The sequence below is a fragment of the Cryptomeria japonica genome, chromosome 3, assembly GCF_030272615.1.
Source record: "Cryptomeria japonica chromosome 3, Sugi_1.0, whole genome shotgun sequence".
Taxonomy (NCBI): Eukaryota; Viridiplantae; Streptophyta; class Pinopsida; order Cupressales; family Cupressaceae; genus Cryptomeria; species Cryptomeria japonica.
In genome coordinates this window covers 86284222-86305704 of record NC_081407.1, presented here as the reverse complement: position 1 = coordinate 86305704, position 21483 = coordinate 86284222, and the positions used below count along the sequence as shown (strand labels likewise).

The window sequence follows — 21483 nt, the reverse complement described above, 5'->3', positions numbered from 1 at the left end:
TGTTGACTGTCTCAGGGTTGAAGATAGATTGGATGGTGCATCCAACTTCACATCATGGAGATTCTGAATCATGCTTGCATTAAATGGAAGTGATCTTGCAGACTTTGTGGAGAGATCTTCCATTGAACTTGAGGTAGAAGAGGAAAAGACTTCATGGAGGAAGAAAGATTTTCAAGCTCAAAGAATGCTGGTTGACTCCGTGAAAGATCATATTGTACCTATCATCTCTAAGCTGAAGACTGCCAGCGAAATGTTCAAGACATTGGAAGAGATGTACAAAATCAACAACACCAGCCGTGCCCTAGCTTTGAAGCAGCAGCTTCATCACATCAAGATGATGAAAGGTGAATCTGTCATAGCATACTTCATGAGAATTTCAGATTTGAGAGATCAGCTCTCATCCATTGGGAAGGTTGTTGATGACAGTGACTTGACCATGCTTGCCCTCAATGGTCTTCCGGCATCTTGGGAGTCTTACATTCAAGGAATCAGTGCAAGACCAGATCTTCCCAAGTTCGATCGTTTGAGAGCAGATTGCATACAAGAAGAGTCACGATTGATAGCAAGAGGAATTGAGCGTGATCATTATGATGTAGACAATCAAGTCCTTGATTTGCATATGGTTAAAGGCAAAGGAAGGAAGTGGGATAGAGATAGAGATTCAGATGCTGCCCCTAAGAAAAGGAAGAAGGACTTATCTCACATCCAGTGCTTTAAGTGTGACAAGTATGGTCATTTTGCTCGAGATTGCAAATTCAGGTCCACTCCTCTTGCTTCCTTTGCAAAAGTTGGCATAGGGACATCTCAGGAGGAGCAAAGGTCAAATGAAGACTTCTTTTTCTAAAAGGAGGAAATGTTAGAGGGAGCTTGACATCTTAGGCTTCAGAGGGAGCTTGTCAAGCTCAGAGGGAGCCAGTTTCTTTCAGCTTCAGAGGAAGCCTCATCTTTTGTGCAATAGTTTTCGTTCCACCCTCTGCGAGTAGGTATGGTGGATCCACCCTATGCGAGTAGGCATGGTGGTGATGCATTCTTCTTTGGGAGAAGTTTGAGGTGGACCCACCCTCTGCGAGTAGGTATGGTGGGCATCATTGAAGAAATTCCACCCTCTGCGAGTAGGTATGGTGGGTATCATGGAAGAGATTCCACCCTCTGTGAGTAGGCATGGTGGTCCCACCCTTTGCGAGTAGGTATGGTGGGTATCATGGAAGAAATTCCATGATGAGTTCATTCACCCTCTGGGAGTAGCTATGGTGAACGTATCATTTGTTTCATCCATGGGAGTAGCCATGGTGGTAGCTACTTTGAGACTTGATTATTCATTGAATCCTCTCTAGCTAAGAGGGAGTGTTGAAATGGTTAGCTAGTTCGGATCATATCTTAATGTTGCCTTGTGGCAATTACAATATTATCTTATTGTAATAAGATTAAGCAATTTATGCCTAATAGGGGTGGGCCTAAATGTAACGTGTGGATTAAGAAATTTATGTCTATAGGTCTGGGCCCAAATGTAACGTGTGGTTAAGCATTTCATGTCTAATAGGGCTGGGCCCAAAAGGAAACGTGTCACAAGTTGCAAGTTATGTAGGCCCCAAATTGGGCGCCAAAGTGCAAAGTAAAATATGTAAATAAAGGAAATTTGATTAAAGCCGACTTGGAAAACTTGAACATGAATCTTGTTTGTATCTTGTATATAAACAAGATTCATTCTACACAACAATCATCCTTATCAAGTGCCGTCAGCCTTATGCAAGAACAGTCAGTGAACCTGGCATGGTAGAGAGCGATCCATATCTTCATCCTTAAGATATCCATTGGACAACTTGTTGGGCAAGGTGGTGCGCTATACTTCAGTGATCTCCCTCTTCAAGTGGTGTCGATATTCTGCTCTCTCTGAAGACATACTACAACTGCATATAGTAGGTTCAGACTGCCCTAGATTGGCACTCAATTAGATAAGTAATCTGATTCATGTAATCTGCTTATAAATAAGGAACTGATCTGAATCTTTGATGCTGGGTTTTTCCTCCAAGAGGGAGGTTTTCCCAGAGTACTTGTCGCTTGTGTTGTGTGCTTTTATTATTATTTCTGCTTATTCTCAGTCTGTTTATAATTTAAGTAACTAGATTAACATCTGATTGCCTAAAATCAACACAGGTCCCCCCTTGAGAGCAACATGGAGTTACTAAAATTTCGGAATTAGATGAGTCAACAAAAGAATGTATAAGCCAACAAGAGCACATAATCCAAGATCAATCTTCTATCAATTTAATAGTGCAAGCTCTTGCCAAGAAATTTGGCATTGGAGATGTTGGTATCTTGTACAAAAAATAAGGAAAACAAATTCAGGTTATATCTGCACATGCCCCATTTAAAGTTGAAACAAATGTAGAGATAAAATTATTAAAAGGGCATGTGTATACTATGTTCATAACATTTCCTCATGGAAGTAGCATTGCAAGTACAGGAGACAGAAACGTCTGTTTGGACATTCAAAGATTTAAGCTTGTGACAGACTGTTTACAGTCACATTGAAAATTGAGCACAAAGGAGCAACAGTGTGATTCCACCTCTTTTGACAGAACTTCCTACCACTGACCCAGGTGCAGGAAACCTTATAATTTATACATTGATATGTCAAAAATTATATGTAAATAGATTTATAGCGCTGAAGAATTAAACCAAAGCATTTGTAGAGCACTCAACATAAATATTAAGTTCCACTGCTTAAGAGAAACTTTTAAGAAGAATATTGAACCAAAAGATAACCGCAAGGATCAAACCAAATGGTTGTATGATTTGAATCCTGGGAAGATTTGCACAGCTGAATGTCAAGGACAATTAATGAATAATTTTGGCCAAAAAAGGCATTCATTTGTAGGATGACAGGCAGAGGCATCTTTAATTCCACCTGATCAAGGCATGTGAAAGTTGTTAATCTCACCTTAGATAGTGTTGCAAAACCAATCATCGTCTAAGGAATGGTGTGTGAAATAAAAAGTCTTCCGAGTATCAGAGGAATCTTCTGTCCCTCTCATGCATGACTGTGTCTAAGCTACTTTAAAAATGTTAACTATCTAATCTGAAAGGACTACAAATACATCTCTGACTTCCACAAGAAATGCATGTGATATCCCTATACAAAAGCAGGAGCTCAAAAATGATATCCTCCAAGCAACCAGATGTGAGACTTATTAAATTGTGGTAAACATAATGTTCGGGTTACAACTTATAAGATGCATGCCCTGATATGAACAACACATCATGAGTGAAAACACAAACAAACCAAGAGGTATTACAACCCATAGATGAAAAACTCGGATTTTGCAATAACTCGGCGAGGCCAAAAAAATTTAAAAACTCGGGACTCGCCAAAACTCGGCAAAAAACTCGGCAAAACTCGGCAACTTTATCGAACATTTGAAAATACATTTTTTTTTAATATATAATTCAAAAACACACATTTACACCAAATTTGTATAACATATATGATTTCCATGATATATAAATCAAATTTTTTTGGTAATACATAGCAACAAATGCAAGTATCATAGCATAAACCAAAAACCAAGTGCAACATATGTATAAGAGTTCAATACATATCAACGTTTCATAGTGACAGTCTCATAGAGTTATAGAGTCATAGACCACAAAACAAGAACCTCTGAAATTCTGATTACATATCAAGTTCAAAGTTTGGTATCAATGAAATTATGAAAATAAGAAATCATAAATTGCGTCTACGACTAAAGCTCAAAATAGATTGTGGCCGCTGGGTGGGTGGTGCTGAAGTAGTGGCAACATCCTCAACACTAACAGGTGCCTCTTCTGCATGATCAACCTCCTGCTCCTCCTCACGTGCTGCCACTTCCGCATCCCATTCCTCTCCTGCCCTCTCCAACTCACTCAGCTGCTCATTAGTAAGGAATGGATCCAAATCATTATCAACATCATCAGGAGAAGCAACCCATTCTGCTGCATATGGATCAATGTCATCCAAGTCAAGTGCTTCATGTGAATCTTGCCCTAGCACCTTCTTCTCATGTAATCGAATGTTGTACCGCACATAGACAAGATCATTCAAGCGTTGTTGAGTCAACCTATTGCGCTTTTTTGTGTGGATGTTCTCAAAAACACTCCAGTTGCGCTCACAACCAGAAGCACTACAAGGCTGTGATAATATGCGCATGGCAAGCTTTTGAAGATTAGGCGTTGTGGCACCATAATCTTCCCACCACAAATCTGCAAGGATACAAAATGTGATTTATAACTTGTAAAGATTTCAATAATCTTAAAGAGAGAAATAAATGGTAAAAATTAAACATATGTTTTTTTTTACCTGGTCGTAAGGTGGCTCTCCTACGTTTGCAATCAGGTGAAGAAAACAATTCCCCTAAGGCCTTCTTATAACTCTGCAACTCATCAAGTATCAGGTCTTGAAGGATCTCATCATCAACTAATCTCCGAATGCATGTGTCAAGGCCAATTCTAACCTCTGCATCTGCTTTGAAACTCGGAGAGTAAAAAAACTTGGGATTCAAGAAGTAGGCAGCAGCATGAATATGTTGGTGGAGTTGATGGTTCCACCTCCGATCAATTATGTGCCATATGGGTTCATACTTGGTCTTGTTTGACCCATACAAGTGTTGAATCGCCTCTTTGGCCTTATCCATGGCCTCATATAGATACCCCATGGAGTTATGATCCCCATCCACCATTCGTAGCACCCTCACCAACGGTTCCGACACCTAGATATAAAAAATCTAACAAAATCAGCAGATTGAAATATTAGAAAATTAAATAATAAATCATCAATTAAAGTTTCAAAACTTACATTGATGATCTCCTCCACCATCTTGGCAAAATTAGTATCAAAAATGGCAATCACAACCTTCTCTGCTTCAGGCTTTGTAGCATAAGGACTCCCCAACCATCTTTCACTCACGAACATCCGCTTCAGGTTGGGCAATGTAGCAAGTATGCTCTGCAAGGTGAGGAAATTGGTAGCAAAGCGTGTGACCCCCGACCGCACAAGATCCTTACCTTCAGTGTGTTCTCTCATAAGATTCAGGACCCATGTGTGATTGTAGATGTATTTGGTGATATTCCTTCCATCTTCAACCACTTTCTTTACCCAACTTAGTTTCCCTATGTCCTCAAGGAGCAAGTCAAGACAATGGGCAGCACAAGGGCTCCAAAATAATGTCGGATGTCTAGCCATTAGAAGTTTGCCGGCTGCCACATATGCAGCTGCATTATCAGTCACAACTTGGATGACATTCTGCACTCCCACATCCATCACCACTTCATCCAACATGTTGCACAAGGTCTCCGCATTCTTCACTTCATTGGAGGCATCAATTGATTTTAAAAATACTAACTGTCCTCCTGAAGCAACTAGAAAGTTGATGAGTGTCCTGTTCCTACCATCTGTCCATCCATCAGAAAGAATGGTGCAGCCATTCTTTTCCCAAATAGTCCTTTGCTCTTCCACTAATGCATGAGTGTTTTGGACCTCATCCTGCAATAACGGTCCACTTACCTCGTAACGGCTTGGGGATTTGAACCCCTTACCTGCCACAGTCAACGCGGTGACCAATTGGTCCCAAGATGGACTAGAAATAGCATTGAACGGAACATCGTTGTAGATAAAAAATCTAGCACACGCCACCTTGGCTTGTTGGTGAGCCTCTTTATTCCATGCAGTGCCAAGCAATCCAGGTTGTGCACCAGGAGTGTTACGTGGAATAAAGAAGTTTTCCATGTTGCTGTCCAAAGTTCCCTTTGCTCGTATCCGTGGCCCAAGGGAAGAACCAGATGTCCCCACATCTGTATGTGACCCCATGGAACTCAAATCTGCCCTTGGGGCTGCCATTGCCTCTGCTGTTCTCTTTTTTGTTGCCTTCCTTTGATCATATGCTTCAAGCGTTGCTATTGCATCTCTCGTAGCCTCTTCAGTACATTCCGTACAGCTTGTGGTATCTCGGCATTGAATTTTTGCAAGGTGATATTTGAACCTATTAATGCCACCTTTTACAATTTTTTTGCAATGGTTGCAAAAAACATCTCCTCGTTTTGGACCTGGTCTCCCATGTTTCCAACAAGGGTCTCTCTTTTTGCCACCAACTTTAACTGTAGAAGCTGAATCCATTTTCTTTCAAAAAGATGTGGAAAAGAACCTAGCAAAAGAGAGGCAACATTTAGAGATAAATAACATTATTACCAAAAAAAATCACAAACATCCAAAAATTACAATGACTGTATAACTGTATTTATTTACAGTCAAATTAGATGACTCTCTAAAATTAAAATTTTTAATTGGTTGTGTATTTTTTTAAGTTTTTAACTTCAAATTTAAATTTAAATGAAATACTTTAATACACATTGACATTACACAGTTGACAGTCATTTCAAATGACTATGAGTATTTCACAATTGACTGTGTAATACACAGTCATTAATTACAATGTACATTAATGATTAATGTATTACACAGTCATCAGTCATTTGAAAATGACTATGTATTACACAGTCATTTCAAAATTTCAAATGACCGTGTATTACACAGTCATCAGTCATTTGAAAATGACTGTGTATTACACAGTCATCAGTCATTTGAAATTTTGAAATGACTGTAATGACTGTGTATTACACAGTCATTTGAAAATGACTGTGTAATACACAGTCATTTCTCATTTGAAATGACTGTAATGACTGTGTATTACACAGTCATTTGAAAATGACTGTGTAATACACAGTCATTTGGAAATGACTGTGTATTACACAGTCATTTCAAATGACTGATGACTGTGTAATACACAGTCATTTGAAAATGAATGTGTATTACACAGTCATTTGAAATGACTGTGTAATGATGACTGTGTAATACACAGTCATTTGAAATGACTGTGACTGTGTAATGATGACTGTGTAATACACAGTCATTTGAAAATTTGAAATGACTGTGTATTACACAGTCATTTGAAAATTGAAATGACTGTGACTGTGTAATGATGACTGTGTAATACACAGTCATTTGAAAATTTGAAATGACTGTGTATTACACAGTCATTTGAAAATTGAAATGACTGTGATTGTGTAATGATGACTGTGTAATACACAGTCATTTGAAAATTTGAAATGACTGTGTATTACACAGTCATTTGAAATGACTGTGACTGTGTAATACACAGTCATTTTCAAATGACTGTGTATTACACAGTCATTTCAAATGACTGATGACTGTGTAATACACAGTCATTTGAAATGACTGTAAATTGTAATTACTAATTACTAATGATTGTGTATTACACAGTCATTTGAAATGACTGTGACTGTGTAATACACAGTCATTTGAAATGACTAAGACTGTGTAATACACAGTCATTTTCAAATGACTGTGTATTACACAGTCTTAGTCATTCGAAATAAAGCAATACAAAAAGATACCTGGTTGTGCGTGCAAATGCAAACAATACAGTCATTTTGACTGTGTAATACACAGTCATTTCAAATGACTGTGTATTACACAGTCAAAATGACTGTGTATTCGAAATAAAACAATACAAAAAGATACCTGGTCGTGCGTGCAAATGCAAACAATACAGTCATTTTGACTGTGTAATACACAGTCATTTCAAATGACTGTGTATTACACAGTCAAAATGACTGTGTATTCGAAATAAAACAATACAAAAAGATAACTGGTCGTGCGTGCAAATGCAAACAATACAGTCATTTTGACTGTGTAATACACAGTCATTTCAAATGACTGTGTATTACACAGTCAAAATGACTGTGTATTCGAAATGAAACAATACAAAAAGATACCTGGTCGTGCGTGCAAATGCAAACCCTATGCAAATCGCGTGGCGTTTTTTGCCTTCCGGAGTCGCGCGAGCCGCGAAATGGAATAAAGACTTCGGTTTTTTTTTTGCCTGCGACTTAAGTCGCGTTTTTCTCGCATTTTGTGCCGCGTTTCGGGCGGGTTTTGGCCATTAACGGCGATTATTTGCCAAAAAAATCGCGGCGAGTATATAAAAAAATCGCCCCGAGTATTTCCGCGATTAACTCGCGCGGGATTATGGATCGCGATTACTCGCGAGTTTTTGAATTGCTCGCCGAGTTTTTCATCTATATGTTACAACCACAATAAACTCCAAAATTGGAAAAAATGGATGAAAGGCAAAACAAAAAAAATACACCATACAATCAGTGTAGCCAACAATCATGGGCAGGGCTATGGCTTTTGGAGAAAACAATCTATAGAATGATCATATGCATCCAAGTGACAGAAGAAGTGAACATGAAAAGAGTCTAAAGTGACTAGGGTGCTAGCTTCTGTCCCTTGGATGCATATGAAAAGAGTCTCCGCATTAGAGTACTAGCTTCTATTTTTCATATTCACTTCTTCTGTCAATTTGATTAGACCAATTTTTTTGTTCTTTTCCAAGGCCTAAATCTATTGAGGAGAATGCATATGCTTTTGCTAATACAAGTGTTTCCCAATGGCAATGGAAAGATAGACATAATGTCGAATATATGAATGAGGAAAAATTTTATAGTACTTGTGTTGGGCAAAGCACATTGCTTCAAAACAATACCTTCAGGATGATCACCTGATAAAGGACATTGCATGAGAATGGGATTTTGTAAGCGAGGGGTAATTTGTGAAGGCACCCTTGCTGCTATAGGAAATGACAATGGTACAGAATTCCCCATCCTCTTATTATGGCATATTCATTGGATCGAACCTTTTCTCTAAATGTAACTTCATCCCACAAAAATCACACCAGTGCACGTAAGTTCATACAGCAGATGGTAATTTAATTAGAAGAACATACTCCAACCACCTGTCTATGAAGAAAGGCTATTGCAAAGTGATGATATTTTTGTCATCTTTGGAAACAGTGAGAAGGGATTCAGCTTCACCATTATTCCAGGCAGCCAGTGCCATCCATAGTGCAGAATTATAATGCTCGTATGTTTTAAATTTTGGATAAGGGCGAGGAAGGCAAGCATTGGCACAAAGCATCATATGTTTGTAACATACCCTATTGGAAGTAGCATTCCAAGTAAAGGAGACAGACATCTGTTTGGACATTCAAAGATTTAAGCATGTGATAGACTATTTACAGCCGCTTGGAAATTGATCACAGAGGAGCAACGGTGTAATTCCCCCTCTTTTGACAGAACTTCCTACCACAGACCCAGGCACAGGAAACCTTATAATTTAGATATTTATATGTAATAAATAATTTGTCAATAGAGCTATAGTGCTGAAGAATTAAACCAAAACATGTGTAAAACGCTCAGCATATATATTAAGTTCTGCTCCTTAAGAGAAACTTTGAAGTGGTATATCAATCCAATTAATGTACACAAGGATCAAACCAGATGATTGTGTGATTTGGATATTGGATAGATTTGCACAGATTAAATGTCAAGGGTAATTAATGAATGAATTTGGCCAAGAAAGACAATTGCTTTGTGGGATGACAAGCAGAGGCATCTTTAACTCCACCCAATCAAGACATGTGAAAGCAGTTAATGCCCCCTTACACAATGTTGCAAAACGAATCATCATCTGACGAATGGTGTGTGAAACAAAAGGTCTTTGGAGTATCACAATTATTGAAGACACAGAATCTTTTGTCAATCTCATGCGTGACTGTATATAAGCTTCTTTAAAAACATTAACTACCTATTATGAAAAGACTACAGAATCACAGATACATCTTTGACTCCCCACCAAACACATTTCATATCCCTACAAAAATGCAAAAGCTCAAATATGATATCCTCCTAGAAACTGGATGTAAAACTTATTAAATTGTGGTAAATATAACATTCAAGTTGTGTCTAATGAGATACATGCCTGAATACAAACAAGACATCACAAGTAACAAACCAAGAGGTATTACAACCATGATAAAATCCAAAATTGGATGCAAGGCAAAACATTAACTACCGATTATGAAAAGACTACATAGTCACAAATACATCTTTGACTCCCCAACAAACGCATTTGATATGCCTACACAAAAGCAGGAGCTCAAATATGCTATCCTCCTAAAAACTGGATGTGAGACTTGTTAAATTGTGGTAAATATAATACAAACAACACATCATAAATAACAAATCGAGAGGCATTACAACCATTATTGAACTCCAAAATTGGAGCAGCGCAAAACACAGCCTTAGTATTAAATAGATTTATAAAATGAGATCATAATTTAAGATTAGCAATCAAGGGGCAAATGAAGGGTTACAACTCTTGGAGAAAACAATCTATTTAAGAAAGACCAAGCAAGGAGAAGGACATATCATGAGAAACATTTTATTATTTGATGTTTACTCCTTGCAGGCATGGAACTATGGTTCAATTAGCCTAAGGACAAAATCCCTTTAGGTTTGAAATTGGAGGACAAAAACTCACAATTTCTTAAGAGTAATTTCACACAGAAATCACCATTATGCAAATTTGATTAATTAACAAAGTTATCAATTGGGAAAACATAGTTTTGTGCAATATGGCATTCTATAGAAGCCCACACGGGTAGGTGAGTTGGCTTGGGTGATGGGTTTGCTCCCCGTTAAGGTCAGGTTCAACTCCCTCTTGGGTTTAAGAGGGGGGACTGCTTGCGGTCTGTGGATTTACCCCCCAAGAACTAGTCTCCCCTCTGGCTCGCCCTCAAGTGGAAACACAGGGCCGGGGCCATGGGGATTGGGGATACCCTAGGTATCAAAACAAATTTAAAAAAAAAAATTCTATAGAAATTGGAAATTAAACTTGATTATATATTACGAAATTATTAAAATAATATTGTAATGTTTCTATGATGGTCACCTTAGGTGGTTTAGTAAGTTTCCTTTTTTGTTGTTTACGGTTGTTTCTTTTTAGAAACATCATCTTGTAATCTTTTATAAATAGAGCCTTTCGTCTCTATTGTATATAACAAATTATCATTTCATAATTGTCAAACCCTCCACTACTTCAAAAAACAACCACGATTTTGTCAAAAAATTGTGGTTTCAGTTTGAGAAGCTGATCTCGATGTCTCTAGCTATAGGGAGGGATAGCTTAGTTACCCAACGACAGGTTGGAAGGATTGTCATTATCTTGGTCATATCCAAAAGTTCTATGGAATAGGGGAGGGTCTCAAATGTAGGCTCATGCCACAGAGCGTTTTGAAGAGAAGGGAGCGGCCTTCTATGCTTTCGTGACCAAAAGACCTATAGATTATGTCTTCTATATGGTAGTTAGAATGATGACCTTTAAGGGAAGGTATTTAAATAATATTGTAATGTTTCTATAATGGTCATCTTAGGTGGTTTAGTAATTTTCCTTTTCTATTGTTTACGGTTGTTTCTTTTTAGAAACATCTTGTAATCTTTTATAAATAAAGCTTTTTGTCTCTATTATATATAACGAATTATCATTTCAGAAATATACCCTCGATATTTAAATAATTAAATGGGATATTACAAAGATTCTAGATACTTGGATCAAATAAATGGAAGTTTGTTTCAGTCTGCTTAATGTTAATGAGAAGTAGAAGATATCTTTTGCACATCTCAGAATATCAAGACAGGCTCTTGTATTGTGTCAAAGTTATTTGTCATCTTCAAAAAAAACAAAAAAACTTGTTGTGTCTAGATGAGAAGAATTTAAGGAGTTACCATGTAAGAATTTATTTCCTATTGGGCACAATACTAATCTGAAAATTTAAGTTATTGTACCTCAAACAAGATATGAGCAAGGTGTGCAAGATTAAATCATGGAGTTTAGGAGACAAAACATTTTATTCGGCATGAGCTTAGAAGATAAGGATGTGCTTTAGCACCTTAGATGGAGGTTAATTCCCACCAACCCATAAGACTTGGACAGAGATCATGCCCAAGGATAATATGTAGGAAGAGAAGAACAATGTGATGCTTTCAAAGGAAAAGATGCTGTAGAAATATATAAGAGGAAACAACAAGTCTTGGCAAGACATTGGGAAGACATCAAGACAAGATAAATGGTAATGAAGACATCTTTGATTATAACGGCTGCTACATAATGGTGACAGCAAGCTGTATCTGCTTAGTGATGATATCAGATTTACAAAATCCATAATTTAATTGATGTTGCTTTTGGATTAGACTGTGTGCAAATTTTGTCTCTCATGCCTCTCTATTATCCTGATGATGGATCATGGAGTGTGATCCGAACATTGATTAAAAAACTCACACAGTCTAATACAGAAGCAAATTCAATTGTATGTGCTTATGGAAAGATTTTTAAAAGGCATCAGGAACTGCATAAATCTTTTGGCCAAACTTTAGTGGAGCAAAATGTTTTACCTTCGGCTAGAAGCAACTTGGAATTGTTTTAAACATGAAATGCAGAGCTGGATTTGGTTGATAAATAATTTTATGCAAATATATCTATAAGATGCATCTTTAGAACAAAGTCTGCCAGCTGCATTTTTAATTTTTTAATGATTTAAAAAGGGTTCCTTTTAGTTTTTGGTGATCTGGCACTGGCATGGGATGACAAATCAATTGCTGCTGCCTTTGGCAAAGCAAAACAATTCCATTTGGTTATTACTAATTACAAGTGGCAGTTTACTAATCTTTGTCAGCAAATTTTCTGATTAATTTGTGGTGTTGGGCAAGATTCTTCACACAGCCAAGAAATTTCATTTTCCCTTCTGATTTGTGGCATTGATTTTTGTTAATCCTTTGATATGTCTTGTCCTTCAAATAATTTTTGAAAGATCCTTGGTCTGTATGAAGTTTCTTGTTCTGTTTCTTAGCCATTTCAGACATTATGATGGTTGAGACTTTGCTGCTGGCCACATGAGAAACCCTAGATAGGGAAACAACTAGATATTGACAGAATATTTAATAATAATTGTTTGGCTGTCTGAGCAATGGTTTATGAAAGAGAGGGAAAATGGTCAAACATTCAAGAAAAACATAAGGGAAATACAAAAACTGAGCGTGTGCATAGCTCATAGGATTCTGATAAGGAACATATGAGAGTAAAGTGTAAATGCAGAGAATGCTAGTTTAAAGAATATACTGTACAAGAGAGAGTAAATGCTGCATACATAGAACGGTGGTTTTCTTGCTGAGAAGACAGAGCTTGCTAAAACCCTTAACAAAGCATATAACAGAAGCTACAAGAAGGAAATGTGAACCAGTTTTTGAAGATCATTGGACAGACTTCTATATGAAGAATATTTGCTTCGGTAATGCATTGTGTATGTGAATAGATTGTCACAGGTAGGCTTTAATTTCCTGAAGCACTTTGTTGATTGTAACAAGCTACAGAAAAATCAATAAAATACTGTCATTCAGTTTTGCCTCCAAATTGCATCAAGTGCGTTAATTTGTATTTAGGATGCTCGATTGGACAGTTTGTAATAAAGCCCCCTAGTCTAGGTCTGCACCAGTTCACTTCTCTAATCATAGCATTCTTTCCTTTCTGACTATCATTTATTCGATTATAAGTAGCACAGTCCATGATTGTCTTGATTCTTAATTTCTATTCACATATTTTTAAGAGATAATAAAATCAGATATACTCCTATGCAAAAGCTAATCATGGCACAATCCCCCATGAATGTGACATGTAGAATTCATCTAACAACTAAAAATGCATACAACTTCAAGAAGAATTTTTTCTTGCAGCATTGCATAAGGAAACCATAGCATCTAAGGACAAGGTGTCATGGAGGTAATCTTTTGTATTAGCAGTCTCATGTAATGTTTGAAACAGTGCAACACAAAGAAAATAAATCCCTAGCTTAAAATGCAAAGCAGCAATTTTAATGCCTCTATAATGTCAGCATCTAATAGTAAGTGAGGTTGGAAGTTTGAAACACCTGCTCAAATTTTAAAGAGAGGCTTACTGCCAAATCGCAGCCTTTAAAAATATACATGATTGACTTATAAACAGGTCAACCTCACAATGATAAAAATTAAGAAACTAAGAAGAAGTGAATTACACAAGGTCTTACACTCTCTAAAAGCCTCACCATTGAAGAAGAGGAGAGAGTGTGAAAATCCCAAACCGGTGGATTACATTCACTGTTCATCCCCCTAGAAAATACTTAAAGGTGCTTGTGTGCTAAATGTGCTTACCTTGCCTTATGATAACTCACGGAGGTCATCTTGAAATGACTTAAAACACACACAGGTCAAATATTACAATAAAAACAAATTCAATACCAGTTACTGTATCTAAAAATAATGTAACTGAAAGCTGGAAAGATTGATGTTGTAGGAATATTTTAGAGCATGTTATTTCTGAACTCTCTTGGCATCACTGCTAGAAAAAATCTAGTCGTTACGTACGTGCACATATTTGCTAAAAAATAGTGTATCGAAGGATACATAAACCTTTAATTGATCTACAATCAATAATCATCCGTGACTTTATCCATCAGAAAAATTGCTAAATTTGTACCAAATAAAATTATTAACACAAAATTTATGGAAATACAGAAATATCTTCGTTGTTGTCAACGAATGCCATCTTCACTAGTAATGAACTAATCTGCTGCTTCTATTTCATGTTCAAAACAGAGTACAAACCAATCCCACAAACGGCTGAAGCCACAATCTTGTTCTCCAAAGAGAGAAATTATTTCATCTAAAATGGCCCAAAAATTAGAAGCCGATCCTAATCCTAGAGCAGCTCAATCAGAACAACAAACCCCAGTAGAAACTCCCGAAATCAGTTAAAATCAGAAAAAACCCTATCCCCGTCCAATTCAGGGCACCCCAGTGATTACAAATAAATTCCAATAGAATTGATCACTAATTGAAATCCTAACCCTACTCAATTCATGGCAGCCCAATCAATACAATAAACCCCAGAAGAATTAACCAGACAATGTGTACCAGTAAAAGGGCCTGTCCAGTCAAAAGACCGCTTCCTCCATTACTGCCCACCGGGCAAAATCCAACTTTGGCCACTTCAACACCGGCACATAGAGCCTCCGCGCAGCCACACCAGTATGTTATGCCATTGACCCCACATACCGGATCTGCCCTAAAGCAACTTACAGGACACGATACCGATTCGTAATTTTTGCTGCAGGCCTTTTGTTCGCTCGGCAAAGCAATAATATTCTCCTTTTCACTTGCCAACACAGATGGGATTACCAGAAACAAGCTCACTATGAGAATGGCCTGAATACATTTGGCCATGGTGATGCGTGGATTTGACAATTAAATCATTGAGATTGCAATTGCACCTATGCAATCTCAGCAATACCCACCAGGTTCAACGTCTGCGCGTTCGAAGTGGTTTGAAGATTAGATGGTTTTTTGTAACGTTCAACGTCTCTCAACTAAAATAATCCTTGTACCGTGTTTCGCTCAAGTTTGACGCAGTATAGCAAAGAGGAGTAAGGCTGGGGTCCCATCGAAGGGGCTTCGGTGCTGTAAAGCAAGTGGTTCCATGAAATGTGTAGCACATTAAAAATTTAAGTCTTTAAATTGAAGGAAGTTAGTGGTCCCATGAGCAGCAGTAAAAATGAAATAATTTGTTTTTTCTATTTCCTTCTAAAATGTTTGGTGAAACTCATTTCAACTCTTTTGTGATTGCCAAGTGACAAATGCAATTCCCACCCTGGTGGGGTAATTTCTAGCCCCACCCCATTTTCACTTCCAAATAATCTTGTAGCCCCCCCCCAAAATCTCCTCTTCCTTAAAAATAGAGCTTAAGTTCTTCCCATGTGGTTTGTGCTTGTAGACCAAACAAACTTTCATATATATTTGTTCCTCTTTCATATTTATACATTATTTTTTATTTTTTATCTTTTAAGTGTATTAGGTAGTGTCTTTCAATATGTTAATAGTCTTATAGTTTTAAATTTTAAAATATTATAATCGATTTAAAAGATATGTACAATATATTTAATATATGAATCTATGTTGAAATGAAAAGTAGGTGGGAAAAGTACATGTACATTAGAAGATATTTTTATTAGGTATTAGATATATCAAGTCAATTTATATTGGTCAATATATAAGGTGATGAAGTTACCTTGTGTCCTGAAAGCGTGAATCATATACATGATATTGGATTTGATTTCTAAATGTTTCTCATATTTTATTTATATAGATGTCAATAATAATTGTTTAAGAAGATGGTCTTCAAGAATGCATTACAAAGTCCTCTCTTCCATAGATCATGAAATGATCTATTATCATCTAACTAATGCAAGAAGTAGTGGATGTTGGTATTGTTAAAATATATTTTAAAATTCTAGATTTATAATTGCAAAAGATTAAATACATAGAAACTATCACTTTACCATTCAACATATGCCACCTAATCCTAAGAAATTTTGAGATGACTAATGGAATCTTTACTAACAAAACTTGAGAAATGTTAATATACATAAAAATATTTCTTCATGCCCTTTCGTTTCAAAAGAAGCTTGTAGATGCACTTTTTTCTTCCACCTTCAATTAACGAGCTTCTAACTCATCAAATTAATTACGTACAAAAAGTGCAATTCAGTTGAGCAATAGTAGAAAATATATGTAAATTATTAAATTAATTGTGAAAATCTGAATGAATATATACTTGAATACAAATATAGAACCTCATATGACATCCTAAACACATACTATTGATATGTTCATTGTGATGCATATAATGATAGGCAACAATATGTACCCAATGCTTCTCCCAATAAGGCAAAATATCTTCATACCCTAGATGCATGTGAGATATCATCATGACAAACTTTCAAGGAAAAGGGATAATCATCATGATAAATAAGATATCAAGCCATTGTTAGCATGTCATGAATAAGCGTAATCTCCAGGTGTCAACTTTGTTATTTTATGGAAGACCCCATAATCATCGTAGAAAGTGATTATGTTTGTGAAACATGTGATCAAGAATAGTAATAATAAGCATTATGTAATAGTTATGGAGGTATATCATCAATATTTTAAAATAGTGGTCAATGAGATAAAAGATCCCCCAAGTGCGAGACATCATTTCTATGTATAAACATATATTTGTATACATGTGTATATGGATATGTATGTGCATATTTATGTACACGCACATATAGCCCATGCAAGCTAGAAATCTCAAACACCTTTGATCACATGAACATCTCAATCCTATGGTTTGTAACTATCTTCAATAAATTAAATTTCAGCATGATATCATAAACAATTTCTTGTAAATGTACTTGATATATACAAGGATTGAGAGTGTGGATTTTAGTTTAATATTTCTTTTATACTTTTGGAGTAGAATAGATGTTTGTCTTTGCAATATTTGCACTTTGTTTTAAGATATATAAAATGATAATGCCTTTAGAAGAAGTGGTAGAAGGATTGCCAAAACTTACCTGGGTAGGAATAAAATATTCCTTGATTTGGTACATATGAATGATGAGAAATATTTTACTCTTGCTTCACTTATGGATGAAGAAAATAATTATAAGATTTTTGTTCTTGAATAATCTAGGAGGCAAAAAAGTAGACTTCATTTGTTTCTTATATTGTTTGTCGATCCATTCTTGATTCCTTCACTATAACCTTTTCTCAACATTCATAACTAGAACTTCATTAGAAATTTCCTTATAATACTCCTTCATCTTATAATCATTAAAAATCTCAATATAAAATTATCAAATATAAAATGATTCAATTTTAAAATATTCCTAACATAGACATTTTCTACTTCCACAATTCTACCATCAAATATAAAATGATTCCATTCTAAAATATTCCTAATGGATACATCTTTCTACTTTCATAATTCTATCTACGTCTTTCTACTTTCATAATTCCCTCTCCTTGAATACTTTTCAAACTTGGACGAACAATAGAAAGAGTTTGACCTTTAATAGTTTTGAATAAGGCCTACGAATTGACAAAGGTAAACTATTTGATGAAGCAATAATTTAAAATTTACTATGTGATGATGCTCATTGACTAATATTTACCTTTTAACTTTAACTATGAAAATAGTCAACAGATGTCCCATATTGTTCAGCACATAAATTCCACGCGTGGTATGCTAACCGCAAAGTTAGACGCACTCTTAACCAATAGAAAGCGACGTACGAGAAAAGAGAAGGAAAAACCAAAGCAAACGTGTGAAAATTGGGAAGGAAGGAAGCTGCAGTTTCCGCGTTTACATTCAACTAATTTTATCGGGTCGTTAGAGGGCGGTGAGATTGAGAATCCTTTCTTCTTCCTTGCAATTTCATCGAAACTTCTTTTTTCCCTCTTATAAATCTGGACGGGCTAATCCTTTCGATCACACCTCCTATTGTCTTCCGTTTTCACATTTTAAACTTTTTTCTGTTTGTTTGCTAAGCATATGATTTTTGGAGCTGCTCAGAGATCATTAATAACGCGTTTATCATTCCTAAAATGGCTAATCTGAGTGAAATTCGAAGAGTCTTTGAAATGGTGGACGAAAATGCAGATGGAGTCGTTACTGTGAACGAAATCTGTGGATTTATAAACAAGCTAGGAATACAAATGTCAGAAGAAGATCTGAGATTTGTAATGAGAGAGAAAGGTGAAGAGATTTGTAGCGATCTTCTTCAATTTGAAGAGTTTGTTGATTTATATAACTTCATCTTCAACCGCGAACAAGATGAAGAAGAAAATGAGTCAGAAGATTTAATGGAGGCATTCAATATTTTTGATGAGAATAAAGACGGATATATCTCTTGTGAAGAATTGCAGAGAGTTCTCTCAGCGCTCGGATTAATTCCACACACTCAACCTCCACAAGAGTGCGAGAAAATGATATGTAGATTTGATTCAGACTGCAATGGAGTTTTGGATTTCTCTGAATTCAAAAATATGATGTCTTCTGCAATTTCTCCATGAATTTCCATGCCTTTGTACATTAAAAGGGTTTCACTATCCCTGGCCAATCTCCAGACCAACCGTTACGATTGTTATCTGTCAAGATTTAATTGTTATTTTAATCAATCTGGTCCAATTTGTTGGACTTACTATATAATGAGGGACTAAAGGGACTAAATGTTTGACTTGTTTTTTTTTAAAATTGGCGAATGAATGTTCTAAGAAGGCCCTTATCCTTATCATTTGCTAATGGGACACTTAGATCTATTAATTAAATGTTTTCAATAAGGAAATTAAATATAAGGGGAGGTGGAGAAACAGTGAGCAGATTAATATTTTTTTTTTTTCGCAGTGTAAGATAGGATTAATTTAATCAAGAAAAATAGATGTTTTTTGAAAAGTGCTTTAGATCTATAATTAATAATTCTAATATAATTTGTTTATTCTATTTTTAATTATTTTTTCTGGTATAAAAATTGATAGTTTAAAATATTTAGGAATGTTGTCAAATCACAAAGAACATTTTTTCCTAAGTCAATTTTTTTTATTGGACCACCAAGTTTATAGTCATAACAAATTTGGATAAAAAACATATAAGCCATAAAAAGTGATCAAGATGGTGATCCTAATGTTATAGTATTATTCTTAATACTCCAAAGAGAAGTGTTCCTTAAGTACTTCTCAATGTCGTAACATTTTTGAATGATGATTGATGATGAATCAATACTCTAATGAATGTATTTAATTGTTACTTGACATAATAAATTGCCACACAAGTGAATATGTGCAAGGTGGGAGACCAAAAAATGGTCAAAGTGAGATGGCTTAGAAACCCAAGCCATAATGGGAACACATTATAATTGCCTTGAAAACATAAAATCACTCACTTTTTGAATTTTTTTTAATGTATATAGGTTATGATGGACATTCGTTTCAATTAAATTTGCTTTGGAAGGTAACCCTTAGACTTGGATGTTTGAGTTATAGGCTTGGGCCTACATGTACATGGTGTCCAAAGATGTTTTTTACATAAAACATGAAAAGTAAGTAAATGTTTTGCATGCACTACCATATTTGCACATTTAAAAAATAAAATAAAATTAAAAAAATACCACAATAACGTTAATCTCTTTCCTACCTTTCTAACCATGCATTTTTCCTACATTTCAAATACATTAAGTTTTAATCTTCAATTTATTTTACTAGTCTATTCATTTTTCTTTAAAACACTATTTATAGCTCTAGAGGAGAAAAAGTGAACCACTCCGACACGTGGGTGAACACCTATCAGGAACTCACTAATCAACCTCTCCACTTGGAATGCAATACAAAGTATAGAACTGTTAAATACCCCTTAGATGAAATTGAGTGTGTCATAGAGGCCCTTTGATGCGACCTAACGACACTCTATCTAAGGACGCACGTGCGGGTCTAAGACAATAGTGTGATGCACTAACATTATGTACATATAGAGTCATAGGGTCCATACAAAGAATAGACTATGATGAAAACATGCCCAAATAACAAAAACTGAGCAAAATAATGATGTGAAAATCAAATATGACTATCTATTAAGTAATGAAAAAGGAAAGAGGGAAGAGATGTAATCTCACAATTGACCCATGCTTGAAGTCTCTAGCTAGCTCCCCAAATCTACTTGACGACCTGCACACAAGGTGAATAAGGACAAAAATGTCGTGGTTGTGTTTTTAGAGGCCTACCATAGTCAAACCCCTGCTTTGGTGTTTCCACTTCCATAGACAACCAAGATAGATGAAATAATAAATAAAAGATACAACAATAATATCTTAACGAATATGCTATGGAGATAACAAAAGATAGAGGAAGAAGAAGACTCCCCTTTCACACCCAAAGTGAGAAGCCTACTAGATGAAGAAGAAGAACAAGTCGATCTTCCTCAAAGCATGACAATGGTAGCAATATGTGAGAGCAAAGGAAAAAGTCAAAGAGAGATTTGAAATGAGACAATGAACAAGCATAAATCCAATAGAATTCTAGGGAGAGAGTTAGAGAAGCCACTAGAGAGCCAAAATGAGCTCCAAAAGGGAAGATAAACATGCTGGGATAAAAATGAATGTCGGTGATCATGAAGATGCATTACAAACATCTTCTAGGCATATGTGTAATGCTCAAACAACCACGTTCAGACTGTCAAATTCACAAGATTTGAGCATGGTGCACCGACATCTCCGCGACACGCTAGTGTCTATGAGTGAAACAATAAGTCGAGTCAAAAAAGGACAAGGCAAAGGCTAATGGGGCAAGTGAGATGGATAAAAGATCAAGGTGGTGAAGAAGACCTCCAATTATCATAAAGCGGAGGCTATTATGTACCATAGAATTATAAGGGGTATAATTTATGACACTACAATAGCTTTTCAAATATATATTTTTTTATCTATCGATTGAAATTTAAACAAATTTATATTTTTACATTCTAGACTCCATAATATACACATTCAAAAAAATATTTTAAATTAGTTTTAAAAATTTAGAGGGAAGCAATGCCTATTTTTTAATATGTGCCCATTTTAAAAATTTGCAAAAAATTATATATTTATTAAAAAAAATTGTAGAAAGATCAAGTATAAACAACAGGATTTTAGC

General features: G+C 35.8%; 4 protein-coding genes across 4 annotated transcripts; 2 read left to right on the top strand and 2 right to left on the bottom strand.

The window, feature by feature from the left end:
* The first annotated feature begins 70 nt into the window (after positions 1–70).
* LOC131873967 (uncharacterized) lies at positions 71–2532 on the top strand. Its single transcript, XM_059217157.1, has 2 exons — positions 71–708; positions 2451–2532. The coding sequence occupies exons 1-2, from the start codon at positions 71–73 to the stop codon at positions 2530–2532; spliced, it is 720 nt and encodes a 239-aa protein (XP_059073140.1).
* An 882-nt stretch (positions 2533–3414) lies between these two features.
* On the bottom strand, positions 3415–4737 carry LOC131874467 (uncharacterized). The gene is made up of 2 exons (XM_059217856.1): positions 4337–4737; positions 3415–4239 (listed from the first exon to the last, which is right to left on the bottom strand). Exons 1-2 carry the CDS (start codon positions 4713–4715, stop codon positions 3725–3727), a joined length of 894 nt encoding a protein of 297 aa, XP_059073839.1. The 5' UTR covers positions 4716–4737; the 3' UTR covers positions 3415–3724.
* A 9796-nt stretch (positions 4738–14533) lies between these two features.
* Positions 14534–15443, bottom strand: LOC131071007 (uncharacterized). The gene has a single exon (XM_058006712.2). It carries the CDS (start codon positions 15202–15204, stop codon positions 14839–14841), a length of 366 nt encoding a protein of 121 aa, XP_057862695.1. The 5' UTR covers positions 15205–15443; the 3' UTR covers positions 14534–14838.
* Positions 15444–18291: 2848 nt separating this feature from the next.
* LOC131071017 (calmodulin-like protein 3) lies at positions 18292–19190 on the top strand. The gene has a single exon (XM_058006721.2). It carries the CDS (start codon positions 18409–18411, stop codon positions 18874–18876), a length of 468 nt encoding a protein of 155 aa, XP_057862704.1. The 5' UTR covers positions 18292–18408; the 3' UTR covers positions 18877–19190.
* Positions 19191–21483: the final 2293 nt, after the last annotated feature.